The sequence below is a fragment of the Antrostomus carolinensis genome, unplaced genomic scaffold (genome assembly GCF_000700745.2).
Source record: "Antrostomus carolinensis isolate BGI_N321 unplaced genomic scaffold, ASM70074v2 scaffold17757, whole genome shotgun sequence".
NCBI classification, from domain to species: domain Eukaryota; kingdom Metazoa; phylum Chordata; class Aves; order Caprimulgiformes; family Caprimulgidae; genus Antrostomus; species Antrostomus carolinensis.
Genome location: NW_010325505.1, coordinates 573 through 27092, shown reverse-complemented (window position 1 = coordinate 27092; position 26520 = coordinate 573). Strand labels below are relative to the sequence as shown.

The following is a 26520-nucleotide window of genomic DNA, read 5'->3' as shown; positions in this document are numbered from 1 at the left end:
GAATTGTCTTACAGATAAAAACCTCGAGAACGCGCAGGAGGCCGCGGAGCAGTTCAAGCTCATCCAGGCAGCGTACGACGTGCTCAGTGACCCCCAGGAGCGAGCCTGGTGAGCAGCGTTTGCCCGGTAGCGGCCCGGGCGAGGCCCTGCCGCAAGTCAGCGCCAGCCCCTGCGGCCTTTGCTCCGACGGGGCTGTGGGAGCCTCGCAGGGTGCAGCCCCCGGGAGGCACAGCTGCGCACCCGCACCTTCCCCCCGCTGCTTCGGGAGGTGGCGGTGGGCTGGGCGCCGGGCGCTGCGCCAGGGACACGCCAGTCTCCCTCCCGGAGCAGGAGGCAGCTTGCACGCCTGCCGCAAGTCAGCGCCAGCCCCTGCGGCCTTTGCTCCGACGGGGCTGTGGGAGCCTCGCAGGGTGCAGCCCCCGGGAGGCACAGCTGCGCACCCGCACCTTCCCCCCGCTGCTTCGGGAGGTGGCGGTGGGCTGGGCGCCGGGCGCTGCGCCAGGGACACGCCAGTCTCCCTCCCGGAGCAGGAGGCAGCTTGCACGCTAGCACAGGTATCCCTCTCCTCTGGTCAGGGTCCTGAGGGGGGTGGGAAGAGCCGGCAGCAGGCTGGGTGCCCGCAGGTGTTTGGTGTGCTGTTGATGGCTGCAGGTGTTAAGCCTTAATCACACAGGCAGTGCCCTGTTTCTGTAACAGGCCCTGTTTGAAATACGTGCAGGCATCTCTCTTGAAGAGATTCCCACTTCACATGTTCGGTGTAACTTCTTTTTCAAATGGGCTGAAGCATCTATCAGCGTATGCAGCCAAAAACACCGGTACTAAGTTTGTCCTCCTTGAAAAGAAAGTAGCGTTTTTCAGTGTTTATTTATGAATGTATGATTTGGGATTTTTTTTCTGCGTGTAAGTATTGAATTATTTAAATGATGACCTGCCCATTTCTGAAAGCTTATTGAAGCATCTTGCTTATATGTGTTTGCTACCTGCCTGTTAAGAAATTGCTGCTATAGATGTTGCAGATAAAGTAATAGCAAGTAAAATAAAGGTCAAGAGAGAATATTTACTGAGCCTGTCTTTTTTTCTTTCTGAAGGCTTTGGCTATGAGACACAAATTCCAGATACTGGGCTGTACACTGAAGTGATCCGTGTCCTGTGTTAGTTTACCAGCACTAGGGAATGTTCTCTGTCTCCACATCTTTGTAACCGTGAATTTTCCCTAGGTATGATAATCACAGGGAGGCTCTGCTGAAAGGAGGAGTTGATGGAGACTATCAAGATGATAGTTTAGATCTGCTGCGCTATTTCACTGTTAGCTGTTACTCTGGATATGGAGATGACGAAAAGGTAATTAATTAATTAATTAATCTTTAATGAATCAATTTAAATTTCATGAGGAGTGTTGGCATTTGCTTCGTGTTGAAAAGCTATGTGTGGAATTGTTGAGCACAGGTAGTAATAATTAATCTTTCTAAGATAAAACTTACACTGGATACTTGGGGAAGCTTTAATTCCTGCTTATTGTCAGACAATTACTTGGTCATGATTTCCAGTTCTGCCGTGCAGCTACAGAGGGTGTGTGTATATTTATTTACGCTGCATAGTGAAGCATTCCAACGCTTTGCAATACCATCTGTTTATCCAGAGATATCATTAATGAACTAGGGTGCTTCAAACTAAAAAAAAAAGCAATGTAACAATAGTCCTTGGGGAAAGTGTGCTTCCTATAATTGAACTCCTTGTTGGATTTTAAGGTACTCATCATAACTTAAAAAACTCCTGGTGATTAGAAAAACCTCTGCCAGAGAAAATCCTTGTCTGTCTTTGTGTTACTCTTCTAGGAGTGAGTTAGTAACATCTTAATTTAAAAAGAGATGAGACACTTAAAAGTGAATTCTGTATTTGGAACTTCATCAAAACTTGATCCTGTGTATCAACATCTCCAGTATGCTGAGACTTTTTTTTTGTTTAGATTTGGATGGGTGCTTGATGTGTGAGGGAGACAGAGGTGACATGAAGGAGACATAAAAGGAATGTGACAGAATTGAGAATTTGTTAAACAGAACTGTCTTGTTACCTAGAGCAAGGGCTTACAGGGCCTTTACCTGGACTGGAGCACAAGTCTTATGAGGAGAGGCTGAGGGAACTGGGGTTGTTTAGTCTGGAGAAAAGGAGGCTGAGGGGAGACCTTATCACTCTCTACAACTACCTGAAAGGAGGGTGTAGGGAGGCGGGGGTTGGTCTGTTCAACCAAGTAACAAGTGACAGGACAAGAGGAAATGGCCTCCAGTTGTTCCAGGGCAGGGTTAGATTGGATATTAGGAAAAATTTCTTCACTAAAAGAAGCATTGGAACAGGCTGCCCAGGGAAGTGGTGGAGTCATCATCCCTGGAGGTATCTAAAAGACTTTTAGATGAGGTGCTTACGGACATGGTTTAGTGGTGGCCTTGGCAGTGTTAGGTTTTCAGTTGGACTTGATGATCTTAAAGGTCTTTTCCAACCAAAACAATTCTATGATTTTTGAGTTGCTGTTGCAAAACTGTAATATTTCTCTTAAATACACTACTGTAGCGGAGCATTTGTACAGCTATGCCATGCAAAATGAGACATAATTTTAAAAATATTTCTTTTATTTCAGGGATTCTTTACAGTCTATCGACAAGTTTTTGAAAAGATTGCAAAAGAAGAAATGGAATATATGACCCAGGAAGATACTGAAGAATTCCCTATGTTTGGATGTTCCAACAGTGACTATGATACGGTAAGAGCAAGTGTAAATCCGACTGTGGAAGTAACACAGTTTATTCTTTGTCCCAAACTGAAATCAAACTAAAGGCTCCTGCTGACCTTTGAGGTGAATACAAAACCATTTATCTGTTGTTTCTACTACTGTAGACCATTACTGTAAAGGAAGTGCTTGTGTTATGATTCATAGTATTTAGGTGAATTAAAATTGGTATTTCCTGTTGGATTATATTATTAGCCAGGCTTTTGGGTGAAGTCGGCAGACAGACACTTCACAGGGCTAACCATCACCTATGCCAGTGAAACTTGAGTCTAGTGCAAGGCCTATAAAACAAAGGAACAGATGTTTTCTTTGCTTCTTGATGGGAATAGTTTACCAGTGTTTTAATATAACTTACATTACAGAGGGGGATATTGAGATAGTATTTTTTTAATAACATGTAGTGTCTTGCCTCATTGAGGAAAACTGCATAGCACTTAGTGCATAACACAGCCTTTAGAAAATGGGAGATGTGGTGGTTGACCTACAACGTGAGCTCCCAGGATTATCTTGTCATTTACAATTATTCTGTAGTAAGATTTAATTTCCAAAATACTGCATGCTTTCCTTTGGGAGGCAAGAAAAGAAAATGTGTGGGGGACACTTGAATTCTTGCCATCTGATTTGACAACTATTTATTGTATTCTCTCAGACTTTTTTTTTTTTTTTTAAGGTTACTAGTACTCCTATGCTGAAATAGCACTTTCTCCAATGAATAACTGCAGAGTAACAGTGTACTCAATTGTTGCTCCTAGTCTGCTACTTCTCCCTGTCATTTTTAGTAGAATTGTACTGTATGACTAATTATTTATGAAATTTAAATTGATACATACCTTAAAAATGAGTAACTTCAGTGTTAAAAAACTTGACTGGAGTTGGAAACAAAGTTACAAATCAAACTAAGAAGTGTCAGAACGGGTGTTTGAATGGGAGGTATCATTTCAGTTTGGTTTAACAAATGGTAATCTTTCCCAGGGAGAGAATATTTAGTGTCTCTGAAACTGCTAAAATCTGTCTTCTTAACTGAGTTATCTTGAAATATGGTTTGGAAACTGCTTGTTTTGAGGCCACAGGATAGATATTCTTACAGACCCAAAATAGCTTTATGCTGTCAATTAGTAACTGCAAAAGTGGGTGGAATTCTAGCACCAGCATGCTTTGACATCAGCCTTGTTCACACTGTTCTGGAAGCAGAATGCTCACCTTATATTTATTTATTTTATTTTTAAAAAAGGGATTCATAGGGATATTTTATGGGAGGTAGCCTCAGCTAAATGGGAATGTCATTATCCCTGCTATTTTATGTTCAAAGAGATTACACTGTCAGAGGATTCCAGTATTGCTGTGTGCACTTCTCTACTCAGTGGGCGTATCATGGGGAAAAGGGAAAAGAGTTTTAGAAGGGAGCTACAAAAACTACAGAGGATTCAAAATCTGTGATGTGAATGTTCTCTGCAAGGGGTATTTTTTAGAAGCTGCAGCTTGTAATAGCTTAGACAAGGTTGTTGATTTGGCATGGTTTGAAATTTTAAGGATGGTTTTAGAGGTTACTCTAAGCCTTCATGTGATTTATTTATACTCTGAGAGAAAACTGTGGCCTGTACAGAAGACACAAAACTGCTACAGAAGTCCTGAATTATTTGGTATGGTTTTTGTCTCCCTCCTAAACAAGTTACTTGTTTTGGTTTGTTTTTTTTTTCTTACAGGTAGTCCACCCTTTCTATGCATACTGGCAGAGTTTCTGTACTCAGAAAAACTTTGCTTGGAAAGAAGAATATGACACACGACAAGCCTCAAACCGCTGGGAGAAACGAGCTATGGAAAAAGAGAACAAGAAAACGAGAGAGAAAGCAAGGAAAGAGAGGAATGAACTGGTCCGTCAGCTCGTAGCCTTTATTCGTAAAAGGGACAAAAGAGTACAGGCTCACAGAAAACTTGTTGAAGAACAAAATGCAGAAAAAACTAGGAAAGCAGAGGAATTTCGGAGGCAGCAGAAGCTCAAACAGGCCAAGTATGTAAATATGGAACCAATATTTTATTTTAAGCTTGGAGAGACTATCCATGAAGCTACCATGTAGAGTTAGATTCTATGAGTAGCTCCACTTGCTCTTTTAAACATCCTTGAAAATTCTATGTATTAGCTTTGGTCTCAAGTCTGAGCTTTTTAAAACTTGAGTATCTCTGCACTGTACCGACATGTAGAGACGTAAGATAACCAGGGAATGGTTATCTGTGTGCTGCAGGTGACTGGTTGTAATAGCACAGAATCCAGTGTGCTTTTACTTACCCGGGGAAGTAAAATTTAATAGTTACTCATGTTCCTTTAAAGAAAAAATAATGTTTTGGAATGAGGGAGAACAAGATTGTAACAGCCTGGACTTAAATGAGCTTCATTTGCCTTGGAACTGTACGTGCTAAAAAGAAAGTGGGGGAAAATTAACTTAGTTTCGCTTTTTCTTTCTTCAGAATGGATCCTTTCATTGAACTAAATGCATTTTTTTATGCTTTTATTTTCCCCAAAATTAAGTAGGAGGAAGAGGTGATCTCCCGAGTGCAAGCACAAATTGTTCTTCCAACTAGAAGAGCTTTTTGCCTGCAAATGGGAGGAGGGAGCTTAAATTCTTAAGAGCGCACTTGCAAAATAATTGCTTATTGCTTAAAATTATATAATAATAATTAATATATATATGGAATATATTCTACAGTATTTATTTATTTTCCCCTAAAGGGAAAATGAAACAGAATTTTATGCATTTACTGAGAGATGGCTTGATAATTCTGAGTCCAGAAGCCAGCTGGAGCAAAATTCATCTGTACTGTGGTGTACGGATTGATAACTTAGAGATTTGGAAAACTGAGCTGGTACTTTCCCATCGTGCTAAGTCAGGAGTAATGTGCTTGTGCTCCTGTACTGTTTGTAGGTTTGGATCTTGCAGCAGGTAAAAGCAGCTGTACTGCCTGAGTTACTGAGCTGACCTTCCTGCTGTCAGCTTGATCCTGACCACGCTGCACAACCTTTCCTGCCTGAAGTCCAAGCAGGACCCACCTGCGCGAGTATCTGTTTCCTTGCAGCGTAGATGTGCCCATTGACATCACAAATTAACTGCTCATATTTCCAGGTCCTACAGACAATTGTTTGCTCCATCATAGTATGTTCAAGACTTTCCTCCTAAAATATCAGAGAAGAACGAGTTATCTTCTAAATAATACTGTTTCTGTAGTTCTTATCTCATGGATGCAATGTAGAAAGTTACTGTATTATTCTACTTAAAGGCTTGCTGAGCAGTATAAAGAGCAGAGCTGGATAACTATGTCTGATCTGGAGAGAGAGTTGCAAGAGATGGAGGCACAATATGAAAAAGAATTTGGAGATGGATCAGATGGTGAAGGTGAACTGGAAGAACTGGAGACAAAAGGCATTGAAGGTATGGGGTGTGGAGGGATGATCTATATTGAGTCGTTGCAGCCTGAGTATTGGCTCATTGGACTTAAAGCCCCAGATTCGCGGTTCTGATGTGTAGTGCAAAACTCCCTGTCTCCAGCTGAGGTGTGCCAGGCTAGAGACTGGCCCTCTCTGGTGTTTTCCATTGAACACAAGAGGGCATCAAGCTACAGCTGTTAATTTATGCTAATATATGATTTGCTGAGATGGTCTTGGTATGTCTGCACGTCAGTAACTAAAGAAGCTGAATGTCAGTGTTGTGACTGTTTGCTGGGGCTTTGAGAGCAGCTTACTCAAAAATTGCTTGTCTGACTTTGTCTCTCTGATCCCCACTGATCTCTTCAGACAAACTGAGTGATGAGACTGAAGAAGCTGAATTTGTTGATGGTCTGTACTGCCCTGCTTGTGACAAACTGTTAAAAACTGAGAAAGCGTAAGTGCTTGTGGTTGGGGATCTGGGGGTGGGGATGTTGGGTTTTAACTTTTTAAAAAATGCTTTTTAAAGACTTTTAAACTTCACATAATGGTCAGTGTCATCTTTCCAGTAGAGACATTGTCAGGGCAGAATTTTTCATACTTGGTAGTGACGGATAATGGGCCTGTTATTAATTTATATGTAAATATAACAATGCTTGCTCAGACCTACCTGCAGTAATGCTCTGCTGGTCTTCACAGCATGAAGAATCACGAAAAATCAAAGAAGCATCGAGAGATGGTATCACTGTTACGACAGCAACTGGAAGAAGAAGAAGGGAAATTTCCTGTGTCTTTGGATGATGCAAACAGAATATATACCAAAGAGGAGGAAGAAACAGAAGACATGCCAAAACAGAAGTACTTTAAATTACTTTTAATTTTATTATGACTAATGATTTAATAAGTCTCGGAAGCCCTCAGAGAGACCTTCTGATGATTTATAGTTGTGTTGGAATGCACAGTATTGTGCAATTTAAAATATTTATTAGCATCAGAGTTCCAGTAAAATGCATGGATTAGTATGACTGGATTCAAATGCTGTAGGATAATCATCTCATATTGTCTTTGCTTCTTGAAATTACATGTTTAGAAAAAGTAGTGATGATTACCTTTCAAACAGGGGAGCTTGCACAGGGCCAGCATTTATTGATTTGGTACTATTTTGATAATTTTTGTCAGTTGGATGCTGGCATACATGGAAAGTGAGTGTGCTTAAAATAAAAAGTAAGTTGCACAATTTCATTTTTTGAATGGCCAAAGCATAATACCAACTATCTCACTAGAATCTTCAAGTCCAGTCTGAGCAGAATAAATGTTTTATTAAATGCAGTGATTAGTTTAGAACTGTTTTCATTTCAGGCATGGGTAATTTTCTATTTGTGGCTACTGTGTCTCTGATAACATGTTAAGAAGATAAGCAAAAATATAAGTTGGTACATTTTTAAAAATTGTTTGTTTTTTTTTTCTTGAAATGAGGTCATTTTAAATTCTTATATTTGCAGACTCTCGAAGAAGCAGAGGAAGAAACAGAAAACAATGATGGTATGTAGTCAAATAATGATATTCAGGGAATTTTATAACCCAGTTTTGTTATCTCCTAACTTAACTTTTTTGTGTCCTGAAGAATACGAGAGAACTTGAAATTCTAAAGAACTTGAATATTGTTTTCAGATTTTTAATTTTTTGACTGCAAAATAATTTTTATTACACTTATTGTGATCGTATTTTATGATAATAATCTCATACACCTCACTCTTTTGGTAGTGCAGATCCTAACACATGTGGTGCTGGCTCTGAAAGGCTGTAGCCTGATGCGTAGGGAAAATGGACAGCAACAGGCAGATAGGGAGAATGGAAGGAATTGATCAGAAAGACCAGCAATGGCCTTAGTGCATCACTAACTCAGTTCCTTGGTGGCAATTTTCTGATTTGGTTGCTAGAGTTGGTATAATGTATTGTTTGTTAATCTTGGGGGGTGGGGGGAGAGAAAGTAACACATTATTGGCATCCCACTGACACTGTAGTTGTTGGAACAAACACATCCATTCCACCTTTCACTTGAATTGTAAACACGAGTGACACCAGTGTGTTGTGCTCCAAGATCCGAGTCTGTGCATGATATGACAGATCTGTGCTGACAGCAGCAGGATGGAATTCAAGAACTGCAAACTGTTTCAGGCTTAAGGAGCAGGAGTGCCATAGTGAGCAAACTGTCTGCCTTCCTTGAACTTGATCCTTCTCAAGTCTTACCTCTTCTCTGCTCTCTACCTCACTCCTAGCCTTGTCCCAGTGATCTACCTGTACCAGGTCCTGCCTCTTCCATCATTTCCAAAGGTGTCTTCTCCCAACCTAACCCCTCCAGTCTCCTGTTATGTGTTCACCTTTTCTGCCCTCTCCTACACTATCACTATCTCTCATCCTCAAGAAACTTCCCTGTGACCTTCAAGCAAATGATTTTTTTCTTGCTTCTCTTTGGCTGATACTGCACAGTTGAAGTCAGTATTGGCTTGACATTCTTGTTTCTGTGCAGACTGCTGTTCACCTATTTCCTCCTCAGTGTGAAATCAGAAGGTCGTGTTCTCACTGTATAGGTTGCACACAGGCACTGTGCTTGTCTTCATTCAGTTTGGTCCTGAGGTCTTCTCCAGCCCAGACAGGAGGTGCCACTCTCACATAACATGAGCTGGAATCTTGTGCACAGAGATTCTTCTGGAAACATAACCTCCACCCCTTACCGAGCTTCACAGAGTGGAGGGAACTGCTGTGGGTTTTGTTTTGTTTTGTTTTCCTAAAGGTAGAAAGATTAGCTGGGTTTTTTCAGGTAGTTGGGACTGCAAAAGATGCTGGAGTTTCATTAATGTAGTGCTAGGTCGAATTTATTATCCTGCTTTTGGGAGCTGAGCTGTTCCACTTCAGACATGCTCACGGGTTGATCTTTTGTCAAAGTTGTTTTCTGGTAGGTGGGAAAGGCTGCCACTGTTTCTAATGTTAGGAGGGAAAATACAGTGTGTCTGTCTAGCTTCAGGCAGCTCAGTTATTTTGGCTTAAGGTCTCTGGCACAGAAAACTTTAGTCTAAATAATTAACGTTTTGCAAAGTTATAAACAAAGCCACTATCTTACAATGTGAAATGGTAGCCAGAAGGGAATGATCTCTGTGTATAACTAAAAGCTACCTTCATTCTCCTCTTCCATAGTTTTAGAGGCTGTTTTATTGGCGTTTCTTCCCTTCATCCAGGTGGCCTCATCTTTCAAATCAGGAGAGCTAAGGTTTTACCTGTTACAATCTCACTGAAAACACACAGTAAAGAGGGTCCGTGGCTTTGTGTTCTGCCCACCAAACACCCATGTTTGAGGTAAAAGAGGTGTATTAAACATAATCACTAACAAACTTCAAGTAGTTAACTTGCATTTCTTCTGTTTGGGCAGGCTTACGAGGACTCTTTGGATAAAAGTGCTGATGAAGAAACAGTTGAACAGAAGGAGGCACCCAGCGTGGACAAGGACAGTGGCTCTGCAGAGGATCTGGTCAATGATGGCCAAAGGTGTGCTGTGTCAGAGGATGCAAGTGCGACAGAAGATGTCAGCCAAGTGAACGAAGCAAACAGGTGCGCTCACTTGAAATATTGCAGTAACTGTGTCATTCTGTGTCATGTTTGTCACTGTCAAGCAAGTCTAGATTCACTCACCAGTGTGAACTGGGGGCTGCTCCACTAATTGAATAAATATGATATTAAACAAGGAGTGTTAGGATCTACTTTGGAAACGGTGTTTGACTGCAGATCCCTGCCACATCACTTACCAGTAGCAGATTTAACATCTAGCTGAATCTTGAGATCAACAATTAATCGTGTAAATTAAATTGCTGTATGTTTTTGCTGGAAGCATTTGCACTGTGTTGTGTGAAGGAAGAACAGGGGGAAGCAGCAGAGACATTAATGATTGAAAACTATTAGAAGCTCTTAAATGTTGAATGTTCCTGTGCACTGATCTTGGTTTCTCTTTATCAGCAGTACTAAGCCTAAAGGTAAAAAAGCCAAGGATGCAAAAAGGTCTGCTAAGGCGTCTTCAGAGCACCCAGCAATGGTATGTCAAATTATTTGAGCTATTTAGAAGTTGTTGGTCACGTTATCAGAAACAAGATTGGTTGGTTGATCACCTCCAGCCCAGAAATTCTGTTTCATTGTTTTGCTTATTGAGTTTGTTAGAAGTTAGAAGCCTGGAACATCAGCTCTTGTCCTTGCAGAGAAGAGCAAGACTAAATTTCAGTTCTTAGAGAGCTGCTACAGCTCTATATCCAAGGCAGTTCAAACCAAATAAATTAAACAACTGAAGACAGCTGCTGTCATCAGGCAGGTGACAGGCAGTACAATTTGCATCTTTCTCAATATGAATGCTTCCCAGAAAAAGCAGAATCCTGTGTAATAACTACAGCTAAGACACTAAGTTCACTGAATCTCAGAGCCCAAAGTAGTAAGTCTACAGTCTTTTAAAGTCAGGCGAGATCAAAAGTATTCTTTACCTTTAATTAGATTTGCAAGGCTCTTATTCTTGTTCTTGGTTCTACTTGGTACTCTTTAAAATTTCAAGAAGTCACATTTGTGATTTTTTTTAATATATATACTTAATTGTTAATCAGCAATGGAATATCTGTGATAGAACCAACCAGCTTATTCACATTTCACAAGAAAAACTGCATACAACAAATTGGTGTATTATACTCATTACATATTCCATACAAATGTGAAGCATTTTGGTTTTTCTCTCATTGTAGAATGAAGTTCCCATCCACTGTGTAACCTGCAACTGCGTGTTTCCATCCCGAAATAAACTGTTTGAACACCTAAAAGCCACAGGACATGCAAAAGCAACACAAGCACCAGCTGTAAATGGAGCTGTGAACACCAGAAACAAAAAAGAGAAACGTAAAAACAGATAGAACTTTGTTACAGTGACAGTCTGGAGAACAGTACATGAAAACTGTCCCAAAACTGAAAGGTGCACACTGCCTGTGTTCAGAGTGAAATCAAGAAGGCAAGTCCTCATTTTGGAAAAAATAAAGATGCGGCAAAAGGAGTATCTTGTGAAGGAAACCGTGCTTATCGGCCTGACTTTCATCACTGGATTTGGCCTACCATCTCAGCAGAGTTGACACTAGGAAATAGTAATTCAAAGCTAGTCACCTTGTGTCCCTGTTGAAACTTGCACGGATAAAATACACAGAGGAAATAATAAAATAATTTAACAGTTGTGTTGCTGCTTTTCTTTTGAGAGGGTTTAGCTCAGGCTGGGTGTAGCCCATAGAAGGGTCTGTGGTACTTTGATCATCTATCAAAGACAAAACATCAGCAAGAAGTGGAAAAACACAGGTTTTTCTGCCATCCCCAAGAGCCCTTTCACATTACTTCATTACATTGATACAGACTAAGATGACAAAGCTTGTTACCGTTTTGACAATTCCTGTTGGTTCTGTACATCTATGCATGCCAGGTGTTGGGGGGAAAAAAGTCTTGTGGAACAGCCTTGCTAGAATAAGTGAAGGGAGAAATAAATGAGTTGCATTAATTTATTCTGATTTCTAATGAAAAATAACATGGGCATTGGTATTGCACATCTGTTTAAATGCATAATCTACCTGATCATGAGTAGCACTTAAAAAAGTTGAGATAACAAACACTTGGTTTTGGAGTGGAAGTGGATTTTACACAGGAATCGTCAGTGCAGTGGTCAGCAAGGACTGTAGTATGTTGTTTAGGAAACCTCCAGAGTGTAATTTTCCAGAAGCACTGATACTGCTAAGTTAGTTAGCTAACTAAGTTCCTCTAGTTTCAATTCATCACTCAAAATGGCACAATACTCTCCTTCCCTCACAGGTTGACGTGGTTGCCTTTATTGGGCAAGGAATTATTCAAATGTTAAAATTAGAATGAAAGTAAAATGAAAACCGGACAGTTCTTGCTGACTGTCCATAAAGCCATTTTTTTTTTTGTTGGAAACTGAAGGAGGTAATGAACTAAAACAATTTTGTAAGTGGTTATGTAAGAAAAAAACATAGCATTTCACTTCACCAGCCAGAGTTTGCATCTTTGCTAAATGACTAACAGGTGTTCTATGCAATCCCAAAAGCAGCAGGAGCAAAAGAAAAGCGTATTTTGGAGATGATGATGACTGGATTGGAGCCCAATGATAAAAAGAATTACTGTAATTAGAAACTTTTCAACTTCTGTGTGCATACAGATTTTTTTTAATGCTCTAATTACAGCGTATGATCGTAGTAAGGGTAAACAGTTTTAACTCTGAAACCCGGAGTTAGGTTCTGCTCAGGATGCTTCTCAGCCAGAGACTGACTGTGCTTATGTAAGTGAAATCTCACAGATAGAACCCTGCAGTATTATTTTTTTTACTTAAATTCTTTTCTTACATAAATAAATACTTTGTAAGTTGTGTGTTTTACAAATGCTTCTGTATATTGAGTATAAATGGCAAGGTTTTGGTAGTGGGGGGTGGGGGCAACAGCAGCAGCGATGACGGCTGTGGAAGGCAGTTGAGGACCACCCTGCACTGGTCCCAACCAGCTCGGCACCAGAGCCACCGCACGCCAATGCTCAGCTGTTCGGGAGCGTGTGGTGCTTCTGTGAAAACATACTTAAGAACTGTCAGTAAGTGCTGTGGTGCAGGGAACAGGGCTGGAGCAGCAGGAGGCACCTGCTGGTACCTCCCCATGGGGACTAGGGATGCTACAGCACGTACTTCCTCCAAACAACTTCACTGATGTGCTGTCACTCTTTCTAAAAATGACCAGTTCTGTTACCATTTCATAGATGAGAAAGATGAATATGTGTCTGTCTCTTCATCTGATACCCAGTTAACCCAAATCAGAGGGTTTTTATGCTAATGCTGGAATCGGTGTCCAGCTAATGCACACCACCACTGTAGAACTGAACTGTATGTTCAAAACACATTAGAGTGTATTCTTTATTAAACACTGGATCTGCCAGACTGGTCTTGTGATACTGAACAAGTATTTAATCTTCAGAGTACGAATTTCTTATCTAGTGTAGATTAGTGCAGAGCCTGGGTGGCAAATATCGGGGGTTCTGTGTGTGCCTCCTGTAAGGAAACAAATCAAGTCTCTTTTGCAGCTGCTCTTTCCATGTGTCTCTGTAAAGCAGAATGAAATACTTCCACAGCGAAGTCGACATCATTTTTGGTAATGCACATAGGAGGTTTAATTCTAAATGTCTGAGAAGAGAGGGGAAAAAAAAAAAAAAGAAAAATCCTTAAAATTATATGGAAAGAATACAGTTTCCAGCAGCCCATCCAGGTCAGCACTCACCTTCTGCCCAAAAAAATCTAACCAAAAGTGTAAAACATAATATACAGGAGAACAGCAGAGAAGAGACTGAGGCTTCTGATAAATGCACCCTGAAGTGGGGCAATTTTGGACTCAACTGCATCCAGCTCCCCACTCCACTCTTGAGACAAAGCAACTGCCTCCAGAACAGACCTGACTGGAGCAGGTCATGTTTGCAGCTCTGTTATTCCAGACAGAGCTAGTGTAAAACCTTAGATGGGTTTGTACTAAGAAAGAACAGAGATGTAGGTGTCTTTTCTGGAAGCTTTGCCACAGGAAAAAGTAGTATCTATTGATAGTGGCAGCCTCTTGCATTGTGTCAGCTGATTTGCTGTTTTATTAGAGGGCATTTTTAAGGCTTCTAAGATAATGTAATATAAAAAAATCACTAAATGCTAACTTTTCAGTTAGGATACTTTAGCTCAAATGCATGTTGACCAGGAAGGGACATATGCACAGTTCAACTTGTCAAGAACTTAGGTTCTTAAATCCAAATGTTTGATCTATATTATAATATTTCCAAGAGTATTTAACTTCCATAAAAATCTTAAACTTTCAGTTTAAATTTTTCTGTCATCATATCCCAGGATTTTATGCAGTGTGAGTAGAAGACCTGTCTTTCCCACCCACAGTACCCAGCTGATAAACAGAAAAACTCAGATAAACAGCACTCTCGTGGCACAGAATTAGATTTTACTATACTCAGAGCTGCAGCCTGTTAAATCTGTGACTCATAGAAAAACCAACGAGGCGACTGATGCAGCATCCTATTTATTTCAACCATCCTTCAGCTATTTCATACAGAAACTGCTTCCTCTTGTCAGAGGGCTTCACTGACCTGACCAGCACTGAGGCAGTTCTCTGCTATCAACTCGCATGCTCCAAGAAGCTGGTGACACAGTGCCCTGGGTACAGCCTGGTGTATCTTCAGCTGGTGTGAGCTGATGCCCATTCACAATCCTTTTGTGCTGCATCGCTGAAATTGCTACTAACTTCTTTTTTTTTTTTTTTTTTAAATTACTATCCAAGTGGAATGCTACTAGCTCTTCAGAATGTAAGAACTAGCAAAACCAAACTTGTTCTGCGCCAACAGGTCAGGTGATAAGCTGAACAACAGCTAAGACTTAGCAGACCTGAATATTGCTGATTTCTTCTAATTTACACACGTTATAGTACATTGCTTTTCTAGGGGAGGTTGTCCCTCTAAAAGAAAACTGTAAGCTTAGAGCAAGTTGAAAAGAAGTTAGAGCATACTTGAAAAGAAACAAATACCTCCTGCCCAATTTGTAAATTACACAAAATTAAACAGAGCTAGTTCCTAACAGTATACATTTTCTAATTTATTTACTAAACTGAAGCTAATTTAACTTGAGGAAAATGGGGTTTAGTTTACAGAGAATAAGCTTTATGGATAACCAGAGGTTCAGTACCTGACTGTAGAGTCCACCCCTGCCGATCAGAACTCCCATGTCTTTGCAGTCCTCCCAGATCTGATTGATTTCTTCAGCTGGAAGAGGATGGCGACTGTCCTAACAAAAGTCAATATTAAACTTCATTTAGATATTCTGAATTAGTTCTATGAAAAAGATGTATATTCCAGTGTCTCCGATAAATCCCTCTCCTATGGCTGTCTGAAAATATTACCTGTGTAATTTATCTGCTTTCTAAGACATTTATGCAATTAAAGTACACAAATCATTGTTTACTCAAAGCTTGTAAAATACCTGAAATGCTCGAGTGTTCTGGCTCATTTTTAGCAAGAGTAATGTTTTCTCTCTTCACTAGCTGTTTTTTTAATAGAAAATCTTCCTATTACTTCAACTGAAATAAAATGTGATAAAACTTTCAATGGCACTGTAAATTAAAAGGAGTAAAGTAAATCGCTAACCTTATCTGTCACCATTTCTACTCCAATCATGAGTCCCTTGCCACGGACATCTCCAACAATCTCGAATTTATCCCGTAGTTTAGCCAGCTCCAGTAGCATATATGTTCCCACAACCTCACTGTTTTTTTGTAGACCATCTTCTTCAATAGCCTGGTTAAAATGATGTACAATGACAGTTTTGCAGGAAAAGCTACCAATACGGTCAGTTAATCCATTATGTTTATCTCACTTCTTTGCAGACTATACTCCTTCACTACCATCGTCCTTAAATTTTTCTTCTCTTACAATCCTCTAATGGCATCAGAGTACAATTGGACATAGTATTTCCATGTTGCTGTGGCATTTTTCACATTTTACTTACTATTCCATAACCATAATCCAGTAATTCACGCTCACATGTAGTCATAACTGAAAAAAACCTGATCAGCAGGATTATTTTCAAAATCTCGCCAGAAATATTTTAATTCTTTCTCCATTATCATTAGAAGAATGTAATTTGACAAGGTATACCCATGTGTACTGGATACCATTTTAGGAAACAACTCGAGTGTTTTAATTAGACTCATCAACACCATGTTTTTTAATCACAATCCTTTTGTTTGTTCCTCACTCTGCTCTCCTTGAAGTTCTGACCTGCAGCTAGCTATCACCACCGACATGCATGAACTGTTTTATGAACTGAATATCTGCGTTAGGAAAATTCACATTAAAAAACAAAAAAATACAATTACAGAAGTTAAAGCAGATGCCTCTCCTTTTTATTTACTTTTTTTCTTTTCTGTCAACTCCATTTTATATTTCCTTACTCTGACAACCTCCTTGGACTTATTTCAGGTCCAGGTTCCAATTTACTTCAGAGCCAAAAAAACCCATAAAACATGGTCTCAGACTTTCTTTTCTTGTAAACTGTTTCTCCAAAATGTTTTTATTTATATGATCAGCCATCTTATAAAGTAGCTTAAAAAAAACCCAAAACACTCAGGGAAGTAATGTCAGTAGAAACAGTGTCTGCTGTAATGAAGTGAGATTAAAGGAATAATAGCCTGTACATGATCAAGACAAAATAAATAGCAACCTACTGCCCACTGACTGATCTTCTCCTGGGTAATAAGTGAAATATGTTTCAAATTTTTCTACTGTCTTTTTCATAAGGTATTTTTTTGCAAAAGGAGTTGAGTTCTAACCTTAACTATTTTTAACTACCTGGTTGTTAAGGCTTTTCAGGCATAAGGTAAAAGCTGTGTATTTAAAACAATTTTATTAAGCATGTGTGCCAGAGAATAAATTTGGTTTACCTGTGGATTTGCATAGTCCTACGAAAGAGTTAGCTAAGGCCTTTGAGAAAATGCTTTCCTACTTTTTTATTTAAAAAGTAAAGGACACAAAGGAGACAAAGAAGGCTGATCCTGAAAACATAACGAGAGGACTTCTATTATTGCCAGAGGGATGAAAATTTTGCAATGGAACTAACTATGAATTTATTTTTTCTTACACTGCCCATGTATGCATAATACATGCATATGTTTATGCATTTTATAGAGTTATTTAAAAAATGCCCAGATATAACTTTATAGTAAGAATAAATGTAAACATTTTTCATCTTTTGCTACATGAGTGTGAATTATATAAATTTACATAACGTTCTCCCTACATCAAGAACTGCAGCTCCAACTACGCAGGCCAAAGGGTTTCCTCCAAACGTATTAAAGTGAAGGTTTTGAGCCAAGGAACTTGCAATCTCTAAAAGAAAAAAAAACATATTGATTACTCTTACAGTTGCCTTGTGTTTGGTAATGGTACTTACCTGCTTTAACTTAACTGTTAAGTTGAATTTGCTGTGCTTCAACCCTGATTCTACTGGAGACAACACAATAGGAAGATTTTATTTTTTTCCTGCAAGTAGACTGTACAAAATACGACTATTTCCCAAAAGTACAGTGTCTAGCAGATGCTAAAAGCAGACTTTTTTAAAAAAGTCACACTTATAACATATACTGTCAGTTGGCCCATTAAACTGACATCTAAAATTTTCTTCACTAGACTCAGCCAGTCATTGTATGAATCAAGTAGTTGGCTCACGCGCTGCCTTGTATACACACAGTACATTGATAAGTAAAATGGTGAATTCAGTGAAGATTTCCAGGATGTATTACTAGCTCTACTAATGACTCACAAAGTCATCCCTTCTTCAGTTATACAATTAATCCCATTTAAATAAAGCTTTGCACGGGTATAGCGGAGCACTTGGTAAAACAAGCGAGTAATGAGAATCCAACTAATTTGTAAAAAGATAGATTGAGACAAAGATTATGAATAAAGCTCAGCTGTTAGAACACACATCTCTCCAGGAAGTAATTATTGTATAGCGTATTTTGTAATTGCTTTATTTTAGTCCTCAGCAGAACAGAACACTTATACCTTTTGTTGTAACAACAGCTGCCATTGGAAAGCCATTACCAATTCCTTTTGCCAAAGTAACAATGTCAGGGATCACATCATGTGTTTGAAAGCCCCAGAAATGGCTGCCTGTTCGTCCAAATCCTGTCTGTACCTTTCAAAATAAAAAAAACCAAAACAGATAAATCCCCATCACTTTCTCACATTTTACCATATGGGTTATTTTTCTTGTCTTCCTATTGTTACTGATTTGCATTAAACTGCAACGACATCTGGAGTCAACTTGTATTAGGATCCTTATTGAGATGGCTTTGCACAAAATACTATTTATTGTAATTGGGTTTTTATTTTGTATATGAAAGAGGTAATATGTCACCACATCTTAGGTATGGTGAGAAGGACAAATAAGATGCAGCTTCCACTTCAAAACAGAGAGGAAATGCAGTTGCTTATCACATTCCAAAACTGCAGCCCCAAGATTGCTGATTTCTAGTACTGCAATGTTGGAGGTATCGCCGTTACTTTGAAGTGCTTGCTACTATTTCAAAATAGCTTTAGCTAAGCACATTCTATTTATAAAATGTATTTGCAGAGGTACAGCAATCAGCTTCCTTCTAGAGTTTACGTATGCCCATGACACTCACAAGAGCAACTGTTATTGTGACACACCCCACATCACAACTGGTATTTCTTAGCTGCATATTTGTGTAAATTTACTGCTCCCAAAAGGTAAGGACTAAAGTCTGCTACTAACATTACCTGTGCCAAAATCAGCATACCACATAGAATCAGGGCAGTAAAAACTGGGAGGCTCCTATGCTTGGAAAGATGCACTGAGTTAAACTTAAGCTATAAAATGCATAGCATTTCATTTAGATTATTTCTAGGCTTCTAGTTTGCGTTCACTTGTATTCTTTTAAGATGACTTTCAGAGGTACCCCAAACTCTAGGGCTCTTACATCAAAAAAACTCACTTCATCTGAAATACAAAGGCCTCCTCTTTCCCGTACAAGCCGATAAGCTTCCTTTAAGAAAATTCTTGGGTACTGAACAGCTCCATTAACCCCCTGCCAAGATAAAAAAGACAACGTCTTCAGGAACAGACAAGGAAACAGGAGTTTCACTGTGTGACTATCCTACAAGAAGAAAAAATACCAGCAGCCCTCATGTAACAGCAAGACTGTTCTGTCAAGTTTCTGGCTTCGGCAGTGAAACTGCTTCAAAAAAGTTGCTGCTCAGGTCACTCACTCCCATTCCACAGGGCAGTTTGCTGTTCTGTTAGTTGTGCTGGTATAAATGTTTGTGAGGCCACACTGTAAACTGGATCACTGTAAGACAGAACCAATTAAAGACAAACTGCCTAAACAAGAACCTTGAAAACCTACAGACTGAGAAACCCAGAAAACATGTTTGATTACAAAGTTAACCTGAGAATTCACATCCCTTCTTTGCTTAATTTGTTTAAAACACTGTTTCCTCAATTTCTGTTCACCTTGCCAGTTTACATTTGAAGGAGAAATTCCACTCCATACCTGGACTGCAAGGGCTTCTTAAGACTGAAGTATGTAAAGGCTTAGAAGACCACAAAACCAGAGAATAGCTTCAATTTTCTCTGTGGCACAACGCCCACATTTTTTTTCTTCCCTTTACTGTTTCCAGGATATATTCTCCATTCTTCCTATTTAAGAACCACATATACAGCAGTTCTGAAACTTGGGTGAAGCACCAAGAGAATGAATACTGTGGCCTCCACTTGCTGGACAGATACTAAAATCATAGTAGAAAACGTGTCTGGGAAGAGGTGGAAGGGGGATTGAGTTAAAGTTTACAGAAACAGTAAAGAGAAAAGCAATATGAAATCTGTAAGAAGGTATTAGAAACTGAACAATAGCCCTCTCCATACTGACTACTGAAATGCAAAAGTATGTGTGTTTAATCACAGTTCTCTATTTAATTTAACTTCATGAGCAAAATTCTATCTCCATTGAAATCAGTGACAAAAGCTGAAATTTTCAGACACTGAAACCAGTCTTTCAAATATTTAAGGCTTTTAAGACATTAATATATAATAAAAATCAGCAGAAGTCTATGTTTTGTATGTAGCTAAAGACCATCAGATTTGAGTGTTTCACACAATTAAGAAAGGGCAAACTACCTACTTGAATTGGTTCAGCAATAAATCCAGCTATGGTCTTTGGCACTGAGGTATTCAGAGTATCTTTGAACTGTTCTATGTACTGGTCATTTGCATGACATACACCTGTTTACATTTTTTAAGAGTTTAAAGATAATTTACTTAAAATGACTCAAAACTAGCTTCAAAACACAAAATTATACATCTAAGCAACAAGTATTATCCGACTACATGGTAAATATCACCTCTCAAATATACAATAAAAGGCTAAACATTAAAGGAGAGAGTCCCTCATCTTCTCTTAAACCATTTATAGTCTAAGGAATGCCAGTTCCAAAAAAACAAGGCAAAGCTGCCAGACAGTAAGATGTTACACATTATACAGGTCAGTAAGCTGCAGGTTAGAGGAAGTGTTTGTTCCTTCTACATCAGCAGAAGGAATAAACAGACACTTTCTCGGGTGTTAATAAACATCAGCATAAGACATAAGGAATTGTTATGTTAGAGCAGGTATGAGGATTCTGGAGAATACAGCTGCATTATCATATATATACTGAAATATATATGAAATATATATACTGAAATAAAGAACAGAGCAATTTGTCTAGCTAGTGCTTCCATTCACTAGGGAGTGCAAAGCTAAAAAGAAAACATTCTGTTATGTATGCATATGAATTAAAATACTAGAGTGCCTGTTGAAACAGTGGAAAAAATTACTGTAATTGTTGTTAACAAGAGAGCAGTAGAGGAGATTTCACATTGTGCTGTGTATGCAATATTTTGCCTCACATTAAGACTTCCTGCCTATCACTGGCTTCAGGTTGTCCTTACTATTCATACTACTACAAAACAAAAGGTGGAGACTTTTCAAAACTTCAGAAATGGCAAAAAACACCAAGCAACAATTCTGTTCTTTCAGATGGGCTAAACTGAGTTCCACAGCTTCCAGAGTTGATCATGACAAATGCTGGAAACAAAAGCTGGGATATTAAGAAGGAATTTGAGAACATGAGGTGTCACTTGCCCCAAATTTTCCTTAGTGGGAAGCAGGTGCCTGAGGCTCTCTGCAATATTTTCTTTGGTTTCCCTTGCAAATCCTCGCAAACCAGAGGTCTACCTTTCTTGAGGAGGTAAATGTAACCTATTTCCACAGCCCCCTAGTATTCTCTAATCTAAAAGCCAAATACTTTTTGTCATTGACCAACCTTCAGAACAGCTGCATTTTCGAATAGTTTGCACTGGAGAATCTCTACAATGGCTGCCTCCCCATGGACCACGAAAAACATCTGGTAACATTGTCTGTCAAGCATAAGAAAAATAGCTACAGATTTAATGACACTTTTGTAAGAGATGTTTTTATGATACTTAGGGATGACTAATGAAAAAACTAAATAAAGTCTGTTAGAATCAAAGGGCACACCTAGTTGAAGCAACATGTCTGAAGGACACTTAGGATTAATGCCAAACAAAGACAGCTTTGGAACCAACCAGTTTAGACTTCTCCAGTAATAGTCACTCAACTGATAATTGCTTTTGGTCGGTTCTTTAAGTCAGTCAACAGTTTTGGTTATCCAAGATTAATGGCAACATTTATAGAGTTGCTAGTAGTACTTCAATAACCTGAAGTGTGAAGAAAATGTGCAAAATACAGGGAGGCAGGCAGATCTAGTAGAGTAATTACAGGCTGGAAACTGGTAACTCCAGCCTTCTAATCCTGACTGCTGATGAAATACCATATGACTTATGGTTGGACTTGATGATCTCAAAGGTCTTTTCCAACCAGGTGATTATATGATTCTGTGACTTCGGGCAACTCATTCACTGAGCCAGTTTGGGAGGCTGCTATAAAGGAGCCTTCCTACAGCCAGTGCTGGGGTTGAGCTGTCACTAGTACAGATCAGAGTAGCCAGTGCCAGTTCCTAGTAGACAAAAAGTGCTCAAGGGCAGGGAGATAATGTATTGCCATTTATATCCCCAATGGATGTCCTTAGCAGGTGTGTCCTATCTTGCTGAAATGAGAGACACCATGGGCTTTCTTTCACGCCGCGGGAGGATCTACTTCAGAATGAAAGCAGCTTTGCACAGATTGGACAAAACAAACTTGAGAAAAGGGGTTCTGAGTATTATTATTTTGCACCCTATGTAGACTTCCATGCAAGCACCAAGCATGACTAAAGACCTGTAAATCATGACCATTCATGTTATGGCTGTCCTGACTCCAAATTAGCACAGATAACTATACAGAGAAAGAAAGGGGACTCTGTCTCTTGTGCTTACACAGCAGGAACAGTTTATTTAGTGACCATAAAGCACTTCGGGGATAGAAAATGTATTAATTGTTGAAATATTCAAATAAACTGTCAGTTACCCAGATTGATTGAAAAAAAAATAGAAATCTCACTGTTGAACAGCCAAAGCCATTGGCAACACCATGCTTATAAGGACCAATAGATGTCAGTCCCAGCGCGTAAGGGCTGCCTCCATGGTATCCTCCTCTGTGCAAACAAAGAAAGCACATGAACATGACTCATTTCCAAGAAGAGACTGTAGCAATATTAGTTCTGAGAAGACATGCTTTTGAGCTACAAATTACTGGGGAAAATGTGCATTGTTACACTTAAAACAAGAAGATTCCAACTGCTGTTTTTTGCTCTGATTTTGGAAGATCCATGACTGCCCATCTGCACTGGTCTCCTGAAATTTCAGATGTTAAATTGGTGAGGTAACGTTTGCGAGGAGAGGAGAACAATGATTGGAACCAACAGCAATTCAGACAGTGCCTCACATTCTGCTGTAGCACCTGTGCCCTACAAAGAAAACATCTGTGTTCTCTGAATCTTGGAAACTGCTGTTCTCTCCAACAGATGCTGCCAATCATTAAACTACATGGTGCTTTGCTGCCAGTTTTATATACAAATCAAAAGCTCACTAATGAGAATATACAAGCAAGGTGGGTACCAAATGTTCCGGTAAACAGAATAACAGAAAAATACAGCTTTTCACAACAAGGTTTTTTACTCTAATATTTGAGGCCACCTGGGATGCACAGTAAGGAGAAGAACTGCTTACACTGTTGCTTACATAGCACTCAGCCCTGCACCACCTCTGTCGTTAATCCAGAAGAGCCGCTTGTGTATCTGTGCAGTGTACTATGGTTCAGCGATCTGGCAGAAAAATAAGGCAGCAAAAAAAACAAAACAAAAATTCCTTCTGCCAAGTTAGTTTTCAGCCAGAGCAGCCCACTGCTGTGGTTCACTGCACTGCTGTTCCAGAGGTACCTTTGTACCCCCCAAAAAAGGGTCACTGCAGGGGGAGAATAAAGGAAGAAAGTAGCAATTGTTGAAGCCTGCTCTGGCCCTGAATGAAGATCCACCAAACCACACCCTGAACAAAGAGACTAGACCATCTTCTAAGTAATAAAAGCAAAAATTACATGTTGTGTTTTGTATGAAAACTAGTCTTAATATACTGTACCAAATCTTCAACTCCTGTTTTACACCTCTTCATCTAATAAAATAATTTTACAGCATTCTCCTCAGCAGATCTCAGGTTAACGAGTTCTCTATTATTTCTTGGTTTAGGCACATAGAGACTAATCACACACACAAATGAGTCTTGTAAAGATCTATCACTGTTACCTGAAAGAGATGATGTCGAAGTTACGAGTATATATCCTTGCCATAAACATAGCCAAATCATTGGCTTCTGACCCGCTGTTGGTTAGATAGACGACCTATGGGAGAATGCTTAGGATCAGTACAGTGTACAACCACCACCTTCTTGTTTGGCATCAGACCATGTCACTTAGTGAGATTATGAGCTATAACCCATCACTACCAGGAGGTGACTTTACCTTAATAAACTTAATGTTGCCCATATACTACAGATGAGAACTAAAATCAAGCTGATCTACTCAGGGAGAGTATGGAAGATCTTTAAGAGTTGGAATCTTCAGGTTTTCTTAAGATGGAACAGTGATTCAAAGAAAAATGGAAGTGTCTGGGTCAAACTGAGCGTGACTGACTGAATAGAAAAAACCTTCACAAAGGTAAAAAGGGCTGTATGGTGTCCCTGCATGTTAGTTACCAGGAGTGACATCCACAGACACAACCGTAGAACCGTGGAACAGAAGAGGTAAGTAGAGCTTACTTATTGGGAGCGAATGAAGATTAAAGAAATATCCTGAATACAAGTTCTGAGATTTGAAAACAGCTCAAATTCTAGTGTCACTGCTGTTAAAGTTAATTTTCAGAAGTGACTGAGATTCTTCACTGCTTAAACTCTGCAGATGCTTTACATTTTTAAGGGTTTTTTTAACTCTCCTTCCATTTTTAAGATTGCAATATCTTCAGTCTTCTGCTACCTAATTTCATTTTATGACCAGTTTATTTCACCTGAAAGCAAACACAGTATTTTTCTTACTGTTTCTGGGTATATGAAACATGACATTTATGTGGTTTATTTATTTAAATGTCAGTAACTCTCAATACACAAAGCACTGTCAAATACTTTTCACCGTTAATTTTCATGAGATTGAGCAAATTCAGGCTGGTTACATACAAGAATAGTTAACATCAGCTTAATTCCTTCAGTAATTTTTAAGCTGGCAATGCCCCTTCACAGTGACAACTGGAAGGAGAGAACAAACAGAACAGGAGCTTGATATATTATGCTTGCCTTACACCTGGGTCTAAAGAGAAGGCCCTGAGGGTTATCATGCTCTCTTTCTCTGACAGTCTGCAGTCCCCATACAGGTTTTCTCTCCACAAATATTGTGGCTCTCATTTATTTAATACATAATTTTACATTAAATATTTCTTATAAACAACCTCTCCACCAGTCCCTGCTCCTGTGAGAAGCAAATTACCTTAAGTGGCTCTGGAAGAAGAGAAGTCAGCTTCTCAGCATACTCTTGGATTGACGGGTGCATGTAGATATTGGTGGTATGCCAGAGGCGAGCAAGCTGTTTCTGGGCAGCCATAGTTACCTTCCTACATGTAGCACAAGAAGAGACAAAGGGATTCAATTCAACACACATGTGCAAACCTACATGCACACAACCACCTGTTCCTTATTCTGAAAATGCAGACACTGCACTATTTGCCAGAGGGATGTACAAATAGAAAAAAATAATGAATTACTCAAAATGTAGTGGAAATTGAGCTTAATACAAAACATACATGACCATTTAGTGAGTTATATTCTGATTTTAGGCTCACAGTGCCACAGATTAACAAAGAACAAAACCAACACAGGTATCTCTTCCTGTATTTTATATTATAAATCGAACAGTAACATACTTACGGGTGACAGTGACCAACACTGACAGTGACAATTCCAGCAAAGAGATCAAGGTATCTTTGTCCTTTATAATCAAACAACCACTGCATATGTCCTTGATGCAGCAGCAATGGCTTCTTATAATACATTCGCAGTGCAGGAGAAATATTTTGTTCACGAATCTTCTGCATACGTTCATATGGATAGGACTGAGTGGAATGAAAAAGTCAGTACCTGGGTATGCTTTCTAAATATCCTAACTGACGAAGCTGTAATAGGTCACATAAACAGCTGTCTACAGCAGTTGTTCACAGAACTAATATTTTAACAAATTCTGTCACAGAGAGGGTTCTACAAACCTCTGAAATTAAGCTTTTGAAATAACACTGCTGTTCTGCACTTATCTCTTCCTCAAAGTTTTTCAAATGAATAATTTAGCCCTAAGATATACAATTGTCACACAAGTACATCTATAAGTTATAACCTGGTTGTAATATAATTGGGTTTTGCCCAAACAAGCAAATTTTATAATCATATTTAATGCAGATGAGCCTAACACTTATATCTAGTAGTGTGATCTTACTTAAATTCAGTGGAGTATGTATGACTTACTGTGTATTTTTCAGGTACAAAATCACAAGGAGGCATTTTTGCTTGTGTGGAGACAGAGTTTTTCCATTTCTGCTGCCTAAAGACAACTACAAAATAGTACAAGAATTATCAAACTGTTATCAAATGCATATTTGAAAGAGCTTCTCAATAAGCTTGTTCAGAGAACGCACAAGCTGTGATCAAATCAAGGTGGCCTTTTTATATTTTTTTTTGCTGGAGAGATTTTCTTGGGGGAAAAAAATAATGAAGTAATGTACCTTTGTAGAGGCAAAATGTATCTGAATGAAAAAAGCCCCAAGTGTTTCTCTCTTATCTGCTAAAACTCAGCTTTCAGTTTCACATGGGCTTCTATTTTGACAGAAAAATACTTTTAAAAAAAATCAGTTTCCAATACAAGTTTTTATTTGGAACAGCAGAGCAGGAATCCTCTAGAAGGGTGTGAGCCAGGAGCCCAGTGTGACCCAGCACAGGCAGGACCAGGGTACAGTCCCAACAGACCTGAATAAGGTGGGCAAAGCAGGGTCACCCAAGAGTGCCCCAGGTAAGTGGAGGAGATGAATCAGGTCCAGGGTCCAAGCAGGGAGCCCAGTCAGGAGTAGCAGCAGATGGGGCCAGCGACAGTGCTGCAGCCAAGGCTACGACACAGGTCCAAGGTCCATC

General features: G+C 39.3%; 2 protein-coding genes across 2 annotated transcripts; one reads left to right on the top strand and one right to left on the bottom strand.

The window, feature by feature from the left end:
• Window positions 1-10: 10 nt before the first annotated feature.
• Window positions 11-11134, top strand: DNAJC21 (DnaJ heat shock protein family (Hsp40) member C21; the record flags this gene model as incomplete). The annotated part of the gene is made up of 11 exons (XM_010171247.2): window positions 11-108; window positions 1218-1341; window positions 2633-2755; window positions 4486-4790; window positions 6053-6204; window positions 6567-6654; window positions 6897-7055; window positions 7700-7739; window positions 9625-9803; window positions 10206-10281; window positions 10970-11134. Coding segments are annotated over 11 exons (1509 nt in total), but the record flags the coding sequence as incomplete, so codon positions are not given.
• A 2186-nt stretch (window positions 11135-13320) lies between these two features.
• Window positions 13321-25938, bottom strand: AGXT2 (alanine--glyoxylate aminotransferase 2). Its single transcript, XM_010171246.2, has 13 exons — window positions 25861-25938; window positions 25273-25457; window positions 24836-24959; window positions 23607-23701; window positions 22370-22463; window positions 21174-21267; window positions 19994-20094; window positions 18809-18901; window positions 17856-17988; window positions 17089-17177; window positions 15438-15587; window positions 14980-15078; window positions 13321-13437 (listed from the first exon to the last, which is right to left on the bottom strand). Exons 1-13 carry the CDS (start codon window positions 25894-25896, stop codon window positions 13321-13323), a joined length of 1410 nt encoding a protein of 469 aa, XP_010169548.2. The 5' UTR covers window positions 25897-25938.
• Between the last annotated feature and the right edge of the window lie 582 nt (window positions 25939-26520).

Coding starts and splice junctions, on each gene's coding strand:
- AGXT2 (XM_010171246.2), bottom strand. CDS start 25,896: ATGCCTCCTTGTGATTTTGTACCTGAAAAATACACA. Junction 21,268..22,369: donor ATGGCTTTGGCTGTTCAACA/GTGAGATTTCTA, acceptor TATGCTTGACAG/ACAATGTTACCAGATGTTTT. Junction 15,588..17,088: donor TTGGAGCTGCAGTTCTTGAT/GTAGGGAGAACG, acceptor CATTTTAACCAG/GCTATTGAAGAAGATGGTCT.